Raw genomic sequence first — 14,997 nt, forward strand, 5'->3', positions numbered from 1 at the left:
CAACAACAATGTTCCTCTTTCTAGCTATTTCCACAAAACCAACCTTTCACAGACATACACATTTTCTAGTAACGTTAGTTCTGTGGCAAAAAAAAACAAAACTGTGTTCATATTTCCAGACTCAGTTACTGACAAGACTGTGCTGCACGCATTTTCAAGAAAGGAGTGCTGTGTTTTGGAAGAGGGGAAAGAAAGAAGGAGAGTGAACGAAACTGAGGAGAGAGAGAGAGAGAGAGAGGGGTAGATAGATAGAGAAAGAGAGAGGTAGAGAGAAAGAGAGAGAGGTAGAGATAGACAGTGATAGAGAGAAAGGGAGAGATAGAGAGGTAGAGAGATAGAGAGAGAGGTAGAGATATAGAGGTAGAGAGATAGAGAGAGAGGTAGAGATATAGAGGTAGAGAGAAAGAGAGAGAGGTAGAGATAGACAGTGATAGAGAGAAAGGGAGAGATAGAGAGGTAGAGAGATAGAGAGAGAGGTAGAGATATAGAGGTAGAGAGATAGAGAGAGAGGTAGAGATTATAGAGGTAGAGAGAAAGAGAGAGAGATAGACAGTGATAGAGAGAAAGGGAGGGATAGAGAGGTAGAGAGAAAGAGAGAGAGATAGACAGTGATAGAGAGAAAGATATTGAGGTATAGAGAAAGAGAGAGGAGGAGGATTGGAGAGTCTAACAGAAGATATCCACACAGCAACGGGAGTGGACCGAGGCCCGACCAGGTGAAACATCCCGCTACTGGACGGAGGGCGACGGCAGAGCCATGGCGAATATAGCGGTCCAGAGGATCAAACGGGAGTTCAAAGAAGTTCTCAAAAGCGAAGAGGTTTGATAAAAAAAATATCCTTATGACTATTTACGGTTACTTATGGCAAATCGTTTTAAAAAAAATTATAAACCAGGATAAATTAAAACTGTAGTTGTTTATTTTTTGCAAGTTGTCATGCAAAGGAAAATGTCAGCTTGCGTGTTATCCAATCTGCGTTTCTGATGCAGCGGAAAACAAGCGAGGCCCTATCGAGGGCAACTTTATCGGTGATTGTGCGACAACATGCCCGGTGCGAAGTGAAAGGGTGTCGGCGACACAGATCAGGAAATATCGCGGATGTTAGCCCAAGGGGACAGGCCTGGGACAGATAACAAGACAAAACCCCATACAAACAAAAAACAAAAGCCTCTAACGCCAAAATGTCGAGTGTCAGCCCAAATAGTTGTCAAGATGCTAAAAAATAGTTTGTTTTTTTCCTCCCTGTGTTGACGTTTTTGTAGCTGACATTAGCTAACTACCTGAAGGGAGAAACTTGTGTTGCTAGGTAGCTAATACAGGGTAGCTAGCTTGTTAGCTAGCCTGCTAGTTTGACAGCTGCCTTGGTGCACCCCTCTCACTATGTAATAAGCCAGTGGCTTTGCTATGAAAACATTATTTATTTAGGAAGTTTTGGACCCTGTAGCTAGATAGCTAGACTGTTGTCAGTTCTTCAATATAGCACATCATGAGAGACTGTTTAGTTGTTTAGCTTGCTAAATGAAAATGTGGATCTCCCATGTCCTATTTCAATAAGAACAAGGGAAGTATTGGGGCAGACAGTGGGCTACTGCTATAACTGTGTTGATGGGGTCTGATGGACAGACTGTCAATGGAGAAGGGTCCTACGAAACCACAATCTCTCTAAATCCCTCTTCATCCCTCTCCCTCACTCTCCCCCCTCTACCTTTCTCTTCACCCCTCTCCCTTTCTCTTCACCCCTCTACCTTTCTCTTCACCCCTCTCCCTTTCTCTTCACCCCTCTACCTTTCTCTTCACCCCTCTACCTTTCTCTTCACCCCTCTTCCTTTCTCTTCACCCCTCTCCCTTTCTCTTCACCCCTCTCCCTTTCTCTTCACCCCTCTCCCTTTCTCTTCACCCCTCTCCCTTTCTCTTCATCCCTCTCCCTCACTCTCCCCCCTCTTCATTTCCTTTCATCCCTCTCCCTTTCTCTTCATCCCTGCCCTCCTCCCTTCATCCCTCCCCTCCTCGCTTCATCCCTCTTCATCCCTCTCCCTTTCTCTTCATCCCTCCCCTCCTCCCTTCATCCCTCTCCCTTTCTCTTCATCCCTCTCCCTTTCTCTTCTCCCTCTTCATTTCTCTCCATCCCTCTCTCTTCATCCCTCCCCTCCTCGCTTCATCCCTCCCTCTTCATCCCTCTCTCTTCATCCCTCCCCTCCTCCCTTCCTCCCTCTCCCTCCCTCTCTCCTCATCTTTCCCTCTCTCCTCATCCCTCTCTCTCCCTCATCCCTCTTCCCTCCCTCTCTCTCTCTCCATCCCTCTTCCCTCCCTCTCTCTCCATCCCTCTTCCCTCCCTCTCTCTCCCTCCATCCCTCTCTCCATCCCTCTTCCCTCCCTCTCTCTCTCCATCCCTCTTCCCTCCCTCTCTCTCCATCCCTCTCTCCTCATCCCTCTCCCTCCATCTCTCTCTCTCTGACAGACGAGTAAAAACCAGATCAAGGTGGATCTGGTAGATGAAAACTTCACAGAGTTGCGAGGAGAGATCGCAGGACCACCAGACACGCCGTACGAAGGTGACACACACACACACACACACCTGCTCACTCACACACACACACACCTGCTCACTCACACACACACACACATCTGCTCACACAAACATCTGCTCACACACACACACACACACACACCTGCTCACTCACACACACCTGGTCACACACACACCTGCTCACACACACACCTGCTCACTCACACACCTGCTCACTCACACACATACCAATACAGATCATATATGCACTGTTTTTTCTCCTTTCTAAGGTGGCAGATTTCAACTGGAAATCAAAATCCCAGAAACGTATCCCTTTAACCCTCCCAAGGTAGGAAACACATCCCTTTAATAACCCTCCCAAGGTAAGAAACACATCCCTTTAATAACCCTCCCAAGGTAAGAACACATCCCTTTAACCCTCCCAAGGTAAGAAACACATCCCTTTAATAACCCTCCCAAGGTAAGAAACACATCCCTTTAATCCTCCCGAGGTAGGAAACACATCCCTTTAATAACCCTCCCAAGATAAGAAACACATCCCTTTAATAAGAGTCCCAAGGTAGGAAACACATCCCTTTAATAATCCTCCCAAGGTAAGAAACACATCCCTTTAATAACCCTCCCAAGGTAAGAAACACATCCCTTTAATAACCCTCCCAAGGTAAGAAACACATCCCTTTAATCCTCCCAAGATAAGAAACACATCCCTTTAATAACCCTCCCAAGGTAAGAAACACATCCCTTTAATAACCCTCCCAAGGTAAGAAACACATCCCTTTAATCCTCCCAAGATAAGAAACACATCCCTTTAATAACCCTCCCAAGGTAAGAAACACATCCCTTTAATAACCCTCCCAAGGTAAGAAACACATCCCTTTAACCCTCCCGAGGTAGGAAACACATCCCTTTAATAACCCTCCCAAGGTAAGAAACACATCCCTTTAATAACCCTCCCAAGGTAAGAACACATCCCTTTAACCCTCCCAAGGTAAGAAACACATCCCTTTAATAACCCTCCCAAGGTAAGAAACACATCCCTTTAATCCTCCCGAGGTAGGAAACACATCCCTTTAATAACCCTCCCAAGGTAAGAAACACATCCCTTTAACCCTCCCAAGGTAAGAAACACATCCCTTTAATAACCCTCCCAAGGTAAGAAACACATCCCTTTAATAACCCTCCCAAGGTAAGAAACACATCCCTTTAATAATCCTCCCAAGGTAAGACACACATCCCTTTAATAACCCTCCCAAGGTAAGAAACACATCCCTTTAATAAGAGTCCCAAGGTAGGAAACACATCCCTTTAATAACCCTCCCAAGGTAAGAAACACATCCCTTTAATAATCCTCCCAAGGTAAGAAACACATCCCTTTAATAAGAGTCCCAAGGTAAGAAACACATCCCTTTAATAATCCTCCCAAGGTAAGAAACACATCCCTTTAATAACCCTCCCAAGGTAAGAAACACATCCCTTTAATAAGAGTCCCAAGGTAGGAAACACATCCCTTTAATAATCCTCCCAAGGTAAGAAACACATCCCTTTAACCCTCCCAAGGTAAGAAACACATCCCTTTAATAACCCTCCCAAGGTAAGAAACACATCCCTTTAATCCTCCCAAGATAAGAAACACATCCCTTTAATAACCCTCCCAAGGTAAGAAACACATCCCTTTAATAACCCTCCCAAGGTAAGAAACACATCCCTTTAATAACCCGCCCAAGCTAAGAAACACATCCCTTTAATAACCCTCCCAAGGTAAGAAACACATCCCTTTAATAACCCTCCCAAGGTAAGAAACACATCCCTTTAATAACCCTCCCAAGGTAAGAAACACATCCCTTTAAGAGTCCCAAGGTAAGAAACACATCCCTTTAATAACCCTCCCAAGGTAAGAACACATCCCTTTAATAACCCTCCCAAGGTAAGAAACACATCCCTTTAATAACCCTCCCAAGGTAAGAAACACATCCCTTTAAGAGTCCCAAGGTAGGAAACACATCCCTTTAATAACCCTCCCAAGGTAAGAAACACATCCCTTTAATAACCCTCCCAAGGTAAGAAACACATCCCTTTAAGAGTCACTATGATGGTACACTACTATCTCGTGTTTAACACCTCTCTCTCTCCCCAGGTGAGGTTCATCACTAAGATCTGGCACCCCAACATCAGCTCAGTAACAGGAGCCATCTGTCTGGACATCCTCAAAGACCAGTGGTGAGTCACACATAGTTACGCCCCTCCCCTCTCCCTATAACCCCTCCTCTCTCCCTACAACCCCTCCTCTCTCCCTATAACCCCTCCTCTCTCCCTACAACTCCTCCTCTCTCCCAACATCAGCTCAGTAACAGGAGCCATCTGTCTGGACATCCTCAAAGACCAGTGGTGAGTCACACATAGTTACGCCCCTCCCCTCTCCCTATAACCCCTCCCCTCTCCCTACAACTCCTCCTCTCTCCCAACATCAGCTCAGTAACAGGAGCCATCTGTCTGGACATCCTCAAAGACCAGTGGTGAGTCACACATAGTTATGTTCCTCCCCTCTCCCTATAACCCCTCCCCTCTCCCTACAACCCCTCCCCTCTCCCTATAACCCCTCCCCTCTCCCTATAACCCCTCCTCTCTCCCTACAACCCCTCCCCTCTCCCTATAACCCCTCCTCTCTCCCTACAACCCCTCCTCTCTCCCTACAACCCCTCCCCTCTCCCTATAACCCCTCCCCTCTCCCTATAACCCCTCCTCTCTCCCTACAACCCCTCCTCTCTCCCTACAACCCCTCCTCTCTCCCTACAACTCCTCCTCTCTCCCTATAACCCCTCCCCTCTCCCTATAACCCCTCCCCTCTCCCTATAACCCCTCCTCTCTCCCTATAACCCCTCCCCTCTCCCTATAACCCCTCCTCTCTCCCTACAACCCCTCCCCTCTCCCTATAACCCCTCCTCTCTCCCTACAACCCCTCCTCTCTCCCTACAACCCCTCCCCTCTCCCTATAACCCCTCCCCTCTCCCTATAACCCCTCCTCTCTCCCTATAACCCCTCCTCTCTCCCTACAACCCCTCCTCTCTCCCTACAACTCCTCCTCTCTCCCTATAACCCCTCCCCTCTCCCTATAACCCCTCCTCTCTCCCTATAACCCCTCCTCTCTCCCTATAACCCCTCCTCTCTCCCTATAACCCCTCCTCTCTCCCTACAACCCCTCCTCTCTCCCTACAACCCCTCCCCTCTCCCTACAACCCCTCCCCTCTCCCTACAACCCCTCCCCTCTCCCTACAACCTCTCCTCTCTCCCTATAACCCCTCCCCTCTCCCTATAACCCCTCCTCTCTCCCTATAACCCCTCCTCTCTCCCTACAACCCCTCCTCTCTCCCTACAACCCCTCCTCTCTCCCTACAACCCCTCCCCTCTCCCTACAACCCCTCCTCTCTCCCTACAACCCCTCCTCTCTCCCTATAACCCCTCCTCTCTCCCTACAACCCCTCCTCTCTCCCTACAACCCCTCCCCTCTCCCTATAACCCCTCCTCTCTCCCTATAACCCCTCCTCTCTCCCTACAACCCCTCCTCTCTCCCTACAACCCCTCCTCTCTCCCTACAACTCCTCCTCTCTCCCTACAACTCCTCCTCTCTCCCTACAACCCCTCCTCTCTCCCTACAACCCCTCCTCTCTCCCTACAACCCCTCCTCTCTCCCTACAACCCCTCCTCTCTCCCTACAACCCCTCCTCTCTCCCTACAACCCCTCCTCTCTCCCTACAACTCCTCCTCTCTCCCAACATCAGCTCAGTAACAGGAGCCATCTGTCTGGACATCCTCAAAGACCCGTGGTGAGTCACACATAGTTATGTTCCTCCCCTCTCCCTATAACCCCTCCTCTCTCCCTACAACTCCTCCTCTCTATAACCCCTCCTCTCTCCCTACTGCCGTCCCCCAGGGCAGCACCTCCTCTCTCTAACCCCTCCTCTCTCCGTCCCCCAGGGCAGCACCTCCTCTCTCTAACCCCTCCTCTCTCTAACCCCTCCTCTCTCCCTACAACTCCTCTCTCTAACACCTCCTCTCTCTAACCCCTCCTCTCTCTAACCCCTCCTATCTCCGTCCCCCAGGGCAGCACCTCCTCTCTCTAACCCCTCCTCTCTCTAACCCCTCCTCTCTCTAACCCCTCCTCTCTCCATCCCCCAGGGCAGCACCTCCTCTCTCTAACCCCTCCTCTCTCTAACCCCTCCTCTCTCTAACCCCTCCTCTCTCCGTCTCCCAGGGCAGCACCTCCTCTCTCTAACCCCTCCTCTTCCTGTCTCCCAGGGCAGCAGCGATGACTCTGAGGACAGTACTGTTGTCCCTCCAGGCTCTTCTGGCTGCAGCTGAACCAGACGACCCCCAGGATGCAGTAGTGGCCAATCAGGTACCGGTGTGAATCTGTCTGTCAGTGTTCCTCCTCTCCAACCAGGTACCGGTGTGAATCTGTCTGTCAGTGTTCCTCCTCTCCAATCAGGTACCGGTGTGAATCTGTCAGTCAGTGTTCCTCCTCTCCAACCAGGTACCGGTGTGAATCTGTCTGTCAGTGTTCCTCCTCTCCAACCAGGTACCGGTGTGAATCTGTCAGTGTTCCTCCTCTCCAATCAGGTACCGGTGTGAATCTGTCAGTGTTCCTCCTCTCCAATCAGGTACCGGTATGAATCTGTCAGTGTTCCTCCTCTCCAACCAGGTACCGGTATGAATCTGTCAGTGTTCCTCCTCTCCAATCAGGTACCGGTATGAATCTGTCTGTCAGTGTTCCTCCTCTCCAATCAGGTACCGGTGTGAATCTGTCAGTGTTCCTCCTCTCCAATCAGGTACCGGTGTGAATCTGTCTGTCAGTGTTCCTCCTCTCCAATCAGGTACCGGTGTGAATCTGTCAGTGTTCCTCCTCTCCAACCAGGTACCGGTGTGAATCTGTCTGTCAGTGTTCCTCCTCTCCAACCAGGTACCGGTGTGAATCTGTCTGTCAGTGTTCCTCCTCTCCAATCAGGTACCGGTATGAGTCTGTCAGTGTTCCTCCTCTCCAATCAGGTACCGGTGTGAATCTGTCAGTCAGTGTTCCTCCTCTCCAACCAGGTACCGGTGTGAATCTGTCTGTCAGTGTTCCTCCTCTCCAACCAGGTACCGGTGTGAATCTGTCAGTGTTCCTCCTCTCCAATCAGGTACCGGTGTGAATCTGTCAGTGTTCCTCCTCTCCAATCAGGTACCGGTATGAATCTGTCAGTGTTCCTCCTCTCCAACCAGGTACCGGTATGAATCTGTCAGTGTTCCTCCTCTCCAATCAGGTACCGGTATGAATCTGTCTGTCAGTGTTCCTCCTCTCCAATCAGGTACCGGTGTGAATCTGTCAGTGTTCCTCCTCTCCAATCAGGTACCGGTGTGAATCTGTCTGTCAGTGTTCCTCCTCTCCAATCAGGTACCGGTGTGAATCTGTCAGTGTTCCTCCTCTCCAACCAGGTACCGGTGTGAATCTGTCTGTCAGTGTTCCTCCTCTCCAATCAGGTACCGGTATGAATCTGTCTGTCAGTGTTCCTCCTCTCCAATCAGGTACCGGTGTGAATCTGTCAGTCAGTGTTCCTCCTCTCCAATCAGGTACCGGTGTGAATCTGTCAGTGTTCCTCCTCTCCAATCAGATACCGGTGTGAATCTGTCTGTCAGTGTTCCTCCTCTCCAATCAGGCACCGGTGTGAATCTGTCAGTCAGTGTTCCTCCTCTCCAATCAGGTACCGGTGTGAATCTGTCAGTGTTCCTCCTCTCCAATCAGGTACCGGTATGAATCTGTCTGTCAGTGTTCCTCCTCTCCAACCAGGTACCGGTATGAATCTGTCTGTCAGTGTTCCTCCTCTCCAATCAGGTACCGGTATGAATCTGTCTGTCAGTGTTCCTCCTCTCCAATCAGGTACCGGTGTGAATCTGTCAGTGTTCCTCCTCTCCAATCAGGTACCGGTGTGAATCTGTCAGTGTTCCTCCTCTCCAATCAGGTACCGGTGTGAATCTGTCTGTCAGTGTTCCTCCTCTCCAACCAGGTACCGGTGTGAATCTGTCTGTCAGTGTTCCTCCTCTCCAATCAGGTACCGGTATGAATCTGTCTGTCAGTGTTCCTCCTCTCCAATCAGGTACCGGTGTGAATCTGTCAGTCAGTGTTCCTCCTCTCCAATCAGGTACCGGTGTGAATCTGTCTGTCAGTGTTCCTCCTCTCCAATCAGGTACCGGTATGAATCTGTCTGTCAGTGTTCCTCCTCTCCAACCAGGTACCGGTGTGAATCTGTCAGTGTTCCTCCTCTCCAATCAGGTACCGGTATGAATCTGTCAGTGTTCCTCCTCTCCAACCAGGTACCGGTGTGAATCTGTCAGTCAGTGTTCCTCCTCTCCAATCAGGTACCGGTGTGAATCTGTCAGTGTTCCTCCTCTCCAATCAGATACCGGTGTGAATCTGTCAGTCAGTGTTCCTCCTCTCCAATCAGGTACCGGTGTGAATCTGTCAGTGTTCCTCCTCTCCAATCAGATACCGGTGTGAATCTGTCAGTCAGTGTTCCTCCTCTCCAATCAGGTACCGGTGTGAATCTGTCAGTGTTCCTCCTCTCCAATCAGATACCGGTGTGAATCTGTCTGTCAGTGTTCCTCCTCTCCAATCAGGTACCAGTGTGAATCTGTCAGTCAGTGTTCCTCCTCTCCAATCAGGTACCGGTGTGAATCTGTCAGTGTTCCTCCTCTCCAATCAGATACCGGTGTGAATCTGTCTGTCAGTGTTCCTCCTCTCCAATCAGGTACCGGTGTGAATCTGTCAGTGTTCCTCCTCTCCAATCAGGTACCGGTATGAATCTGTCAGTGTTCCTCCTCTCTCTCTGACGTCGTTCTGTAAATGGGTTTCTCCTCCTCCACGTCGTTCTGTAAATGGGTTTCTCCTCCTCCACGTCGTTCTGTAAATGGGTTTCTCCTCCTCCACGTCGTTCTGTAAATGGGTTTCTCCTCCTCCACGTCGTTCTGTAAATGGGTTTCTCCTCCTCCACGTCGTTCTGTAAACGGGTTCCTCCCTGACGTCGTTCTGTAAATGGGTTTCTCCTCCTCCACGTCGTTCTGTAAATGGGTTTCTCCTCCCTGACGTCGTTCTGTAAATGGGTTTCTCCTCCCTGACGTCGTTCTGTAAATGGGTTTCTCCTCCTCCACGTCGTTCTGTAAATGGGTTTCTCCTCCTCCACGTCGTTCTGTAAATGGGTTTCTCCTCCCTGACGTCGTTCTGTAAATGGGTTTCTCCTCCCTGACGTCGTTCTGTAAATGGGTTTCTCCTCCCTGACGTCGTCCTGTAAATGGGTTTCTCCTCCCTGACGTCGTTCTGTAAATGGGTTTCTCCTCCTCCACGTCGTTCTGTAAATGGGTTCCTCCCTGACGTCGTTCTGTAAATGGGTTTCTCCTCCTCCACGTCGTTCTGTAAATGGGTTTCTCCTCCTCCACGTCGTTCTGTAAATGGGTTTCTCCTCCTCCACGTCGTTCTGTAAATGGGTTTCTCCTCCTCCACGTCGTTCTGTAAATGGGTTTCTCCTCCTCCACGTCGTTCTGTAAATGGGTTTCTCCTCCTCCACGTCGTTCTGTAAATGGGTTTCTCCTCCTCCACGTTGTTCTGTAAATGGGTTTCTCCTCCCTGACGTCGTTCTGTAAATGGGTTTCTCCTCCTCCACGTCGTTCTGTAAATGGGTTTCTCCTCCTCCACGTCGTTCTGTAAATGGGTTTCTCCTCCTCCACGTTGTTCTGTAAATGGGTTTCTCCTCCCTGACGTCGTTCTGTAAATGGGTTTCTCCTCCTCCACGTCGTTCTGTAAATGGGTTTCTCCTCCTCCACGTCGTTCTGTAAATGGGTTTCTCCTCCTCCACGTCGTTCTGTAAATGGGTTTCTCCTCCTCCACGTCGTTCTGTAAATGGGTTTCTCCTCTTCCACGTCGTTCTGTAAATGGGTTTCTCCTCCTCCACGTCGTTCTGTAAATGGGTTTCTCCTCCTCCACGTCGTTCTGTAAATGGGTTTCTCCTCCTCCACGTCGTTCTGTAAACGGGTTTCTCTTCCCTGACGTCGTTCTGTAAATGGGTTTCTTCTCTCCCAGTATAAGCAGAACCCAGAGATGTTTACGCAGACAGCCAGGTTATGGGCCCATTACTACGGTGGAGCCCCTGTTCCCGGTCCAGAATACACACGGAAGATAGACAAACTCACTGCCATGGGCTTCGAAAAGGTAGGCAGACAGCTGTGTGGTCTCTCTCTCCTGACAGAATGCTGTGTGGTGTCTCTCTCTCTCTCTCCTGACAGAATGCTGTGTGATGTCTCTCTCTCTCCTGACAGAATGCTGTGTGATGTCTCTCTCTCTCTCTCTCTCTCCTGACAGAACGCTGTGTGATGTCTCTCTCTCTCCTGACAGAATGCTGTGTGATGTCTCTCTCTCTCTCTCTCTCTCCTGACAGAACGCTGTGTGATGTCTCTCTCTCTCCTGACAGAATGCTGTGTGATGTCTCTCTCTCTCTCTCTCTCCTGACAGAACGCTGTGTGATGTCTCTCTCTCTCCTGACAGAATGCTGTGTGATGTCTCTCTCTCTCTCTCTCTCTCTCCTGACAGAATGCTGTGTGACGTCTCTCTCTCTCTCTCTCTCTCTCCTGACAGAACGCTGTGTGGTCTCTCTCTCTCCTGACAGAATGCTGTGTGGTCTCTCTCTCTCCTGACAGAATGCTGTGTGGTGTCTCTCTCTCTCTCTCTCCTGACAGAATGCTGTGTGGTGTCTCTCTCTCTCTGTCTCCTGACAGAACGCTGTGTGATGTCTCTCTCTCTCTCCTGACAGAATGCTGTGTGGTCTCTCTCTCCTGACAGAATGCTGTGTGGTGTCTCTCTCTCTCTCTCTCCTGACAGAATGCTGTGTGGTGTCTCTCTCTCTCTGTCTCCTGACATAATGCTGTGTGGTGTCTCTCTCTCTCTCCTGACAGAATGCTGTGTGGTGTCTCTCTCTCTCTCCTGACAGAATGCTGTGTGATGTCTCTCTCTCTCTCTCTGTCTCCTGACAGAATGCTGTGTGGTGTCTCTCTCTCTCTCTCTGTCTCCTGACAGAATGCTGTGTGGTGTCTCTCTCTCTCTGTCTCCTGACAGAATGCTGTGATGTGTGTCTCTCTCTCTCTGTCTCCTGACAGAATGCTGTGATGTGTGTCTCTCTCTCTCTCTGTCTCCTGACAGAACGCTGTGTGGTGTCTCTCTCTCTCTGTCTCCTGACAGAATGCTGTGATGTGTGTCTCTCTCTCTCTGTCTCCTGACAGAATGCTGTGATGTGTGTCTCTCTCTCTCTCTGTCTCCTGACAGAACGCTGTGTGATGTCTCTCTCTCTCTCTCTCCTGACAGAATGCTGTGTGATGTCTCTCTCTGTCTCCTGACAGAATGCTGTGTGGTGTGTCTCTCTCTCTCTCTCTCTCCTGACAGAATGCTGTGATGTGTCTCTCTCTCCTGACAGACAGCTGTGTGATGTCTCTCTCTCTCTCTCTCTCTCTCTCTCTCTCTCTCCTGACATAATGCTGTGTGGTGTGTCTCTCTCTCTGTCTCCTGACAGAATGCTGTGTGATGTCTCTCTCTCTCTGTCTCCTGACAGAATGCTGTGTGATGTCTCTCTCTCTCTCTCTCTGTCTCCTGACATAATGCTGTGTGGTGTCTCTCTCTCTCTCCTGACAGAATGCTGTGTGGTGTGTCTCTCTCTCTCTCTCTCTCTCCTGACAGAATGCTGTGTGATGTCTCTCTCTCTCCTGACAGAATGCTGTGTGATGTCTCTCTCTCTGTCTCCTGACAGAATGCTGTGTGATGTCTCTCTCTCTGTCTCCTGACAGAATGCTGTGTGATGTCTCTCTCTCTGTCTCCTGACAGAACGCTGTAATCGCTGCCTTGTCTTCTAAATCCTGGGAGGTGGAGACGGCAACAGAACTACTCCTTAACAACTGAGACCCGGCAAGAAACCCCCTCTGACCTCATCTCCCATCTCCTTATGGTGCCCTCCGATGCCTTGACTGGGGTTGATGTCCTAGAGTTTCCAGCCCTGCCCTCCCCGTCCAAGTCACTTCCTGGTATCCTTTCAGCCCAAACATCACCCCCCCCCCCCCCACCACCAATCCCTTTCTTTTTGGTTCTTCGCTTGATGAACTCTTACTTTCCGTCTTTTAAGAAGCCCGACATTGAACCACTGTCACCTGGTGGAGCCAACTGGCGGAGAGAGACGGGAGGACGAGGATTTATCTGTAAATAAACCTCACCTGGTGGAGCCAACTGGCGGAGAGAGACGGGAGGACGAGGATTTATCTGTAAATAAACCTCACCTGGTGGAGCCAACTGGCGGAGAGAGACGGGAGGACGAGGATTTATCTGTAAATAAATATTAGTTCTTAACAAATACACAGCGGAATACTTCCTGGATATTGTTAAAAAAAAAAAAAAAAAACTGTGCTTCAGTTTTACTCACGACTAGAAGGAAAGAAATTGCCTAGCTTACTATTTTGGTCGGCCCGACCAGGGAGTTCGTCCGAATGTCCCGGTGAAGTGACGCCTGCGTCGTCGTCGTCGCCCCCCCCCCCCAAATCCCTCTCACGCTCCTCTTTCCCAGACGAATCCTGTGCACAGTCTCTTTCTCGACGAAGAAGATACCTCTTCATCAGCAGAGAAAACCACCGACCTACCGGCTGGATCTATATTTTATAAAGGAAAAAAAAAAAGGACTCTTCCCTCTTTTCGCTGTCTTCCTGTTCCACTTCAGCACGACGGAGAAGATAAAGAACTGCACGGCAGAGTAGAGACCCCCCACCCCCCCATAAGGCTCTGGCCATAAGTAGTGCACTGTATAGGAGATAGGCTGCCATTTTGTTTTTGTTATCAGTTTGGATTTGTTTTCTGAAGGAAACAGCAGCCGTCACACCTGGGTCCAGATGCTATTTGAAATCTTTCAGCTTTAGTCTGCCAGATGGGAGGGGCTTGGAGTATTTTATTGGCCCGTGAAGCAAACTCAGTCTAGCACAGAAAAAGGGGTTTGAAATGATATTTGAACCGGGGTGTGGCCGGCGTACAATCGCATGATTATTTATTGTGAGACTGTCAACGTTTACTTTTATTAAAAAAACAACCTGGAAAATCTACGTTTTTATGTGTTTTAATACATTTACACATCCCTTTAAGGACCAGTCTTCATGTGTTTTAATACATTTACACATCCCTTTAAGGATCAGTCTTCATGTGTTTAATACATTTACACATCCCTTTAAGGACCAGTCTTCATGTGTTTAATACATTTACACATCCCTTTAAGGATCAGTCTTCATGTGTTTTAATACATTTACACATCCCTTTAAGGACCAGTCTTCATGTGTTTTAATACATTTACACTTCCCTTTAAGGACCAGTCTTCATGTGTTTAATACATTTACACATCCCTTTAAGGATCAGTCTTCATGTGTTTAATACATCCCCTTTAAGGATCAGTCTTCATGTGTTTAATACATTTACACATCCCTTTAAGGATCAGTCTTCATGTGTTTAATACATCCCCTTTAAGGATCAGTCTTCATGTGTTTAATACATTTACACATCCCTTTAAGGATCAGTCTTCATGTGTTTAATACATCCCCTTTAAGGATCAGTCTTCATGTGTTTAATACATCCCTTTAAGGATCAGTCTTCATGTGTTTAATACATTTACACATCCCTTTAAGGATCAGCCTTCATGTGTTTAATACATCCCCTTTAAGGATCAGTCTTCATGTGTTTAATACATTTACACATCCCTTTAAGGATCAGTCTTCATGTGTTTAATACATCCCCTTTAAGGATCAGTCTTCATGTGTTTAATACATCCCCTTTAAGGATCAGTCTTCATGTGTTTAATACATCCCTTTAAGGACCAGTCTTCATGTGTTTAATACATTTACACATCCCTTTAAGGACCAGTCTTCATGTGTTTAATACATCCCTTTAAGGACCAGTCTGCATGTGTTTAATACATTTACACATCCCTTTAAGGACCAGTCTTCATGTGTTTAATTCATTTACACATCCCCTTTAAGGACCAGTCTTCATGTGTTTAATACATTTACACATCCCCTTTATTAAGGACCAGTCTTCATGTGTTTAATACATTTACACATCCCTTTAAGGACCAGTCTTCATGTGTTTAATACATTTACACATCCCTTTAAGGACCAGTCTTCATGTGTTTAATACATTTACACATCCCTTTAAGGATCAGTCTTCATGTGTTTAATACATCCCCTTTAAGGATCAGTCTTCATGTGTTTAATACATTTACACATCCCTTTAAGGATCAGTCTTCATGTGTTTAATACATCCCCTTTAAGGATCAGTCTTCATGTGTTTAATACATCCCTTTAAGGACCAGTCTGCATGTGTTTAATACATTTACACATCCCTTTAAGGACCAGTCTTCATGTGTTTAATTCATTTACA

The 14,997-nt window shown here is 48.3% G+C and overlaps 1 protein-coding gene and 1 long non-coding RNA gene across 6 annotated transcripts; one reads left to right on the forward strand and one right to left on the reverse strand.

Annotated features, from left to right (window-relative positions):
• The first annotated feature begins 137 nt into the window (after positions 1-137).
• LOC139374576 (ubiquitin-conjugating enzyme E2 K-like) lies at positions 138-12,549 on the forward strand. Of its 5 annotated transcripts, none has more exons than XM_071115577.1 (9): positions 138-360; positions 491-820; positions 2,460-2,553; positions 2,798-2,856; positions 4,663-4,745; positions 6,305-6,349; positions 6,822-6,921; positions 10,630-10,758; positions 12,418-12,549. In XM_071115577.1, exons 2-9 carry the CDS (start codon positions 758-760, stop codon positions 12,490-12,492), a joined length of 648 nt encoding a protein of 215 aa, XP_070971678.1. In that variant the 5' UTR covers positions 138-360; positions 491-757; the 3' UTR covers positions 12,493-12,549. The 5 variants fall into 5 exon arrangements, with proteins under 5 accessions (XP_070971678.1, XP_070971681.1, XP_070971677.1 ...); XM_071115576.1 differs by having other exon boundaries at positions 258-414; positions 653-820; XM_071115580.1 differs by lacking the exon at positions 10,630-10,758 and having other exon boundaries at positions 255-414; positions 653-820.
• A 128-nt stretch (positions 12,550-12,677) lies between these two features.
• LOC139374578 (uncharacterized) lies at positions 12,678-12,978 on the reverse strand. The gene is made up of 2 exons (XR_011627690.1): positions 12,864-12,978; positions 12,678-12,737 (listed from the first exon to the last, which is right to left on the reverse strand). It is a non-coding gene; the product is annotated as an uncharacterized lncRNA (long non-coding RNA).
• Between the last annotated feature and the right edge of the window lie 2,019 nt (positions 12,979-14,997).

Source organism: Oncorhynchus clarkii, chromosome 19 (assembly GCF_045791955.1).
Source record: "Oncorhynchus clarkii lewisi isolate Uvic-CL-2024 chromosome 19, UVic_Ocla_1.0, whole genome shotgun sequence".
Taxonomy (NCBI): Eukaryota; Metazoa; Chordata; class Actinopteri; order Salmoniformes; family Salmonidae; genus Oncorhynchus; species Oncorhynchus clarkii.

Bases quoted from the DNA above. Each gene is read 5' to 3' on its own strand.
- LOC139374576 (XM_071115577.1), top strand. From the start codon at position 758: ATGGCGAATATAGCGGTCCAGAGGATCAAACGGGAGTTCAAAGAAGTT. The intron at 821-2,459 runs GTTTGATAAAAA...TCTCTCTGACAG, and splicing joins AAGTTCTCAAAAGCGAAGAG to ACGAGTAAAAACCAGATCAA. The intron at 2,554-2,797 runs GTGACACACACA...CTCCTTTCTAAG, and splicing joins ACCAGACACGCCGTACGAAG to GTGGCAGATTTCAACTGGAA.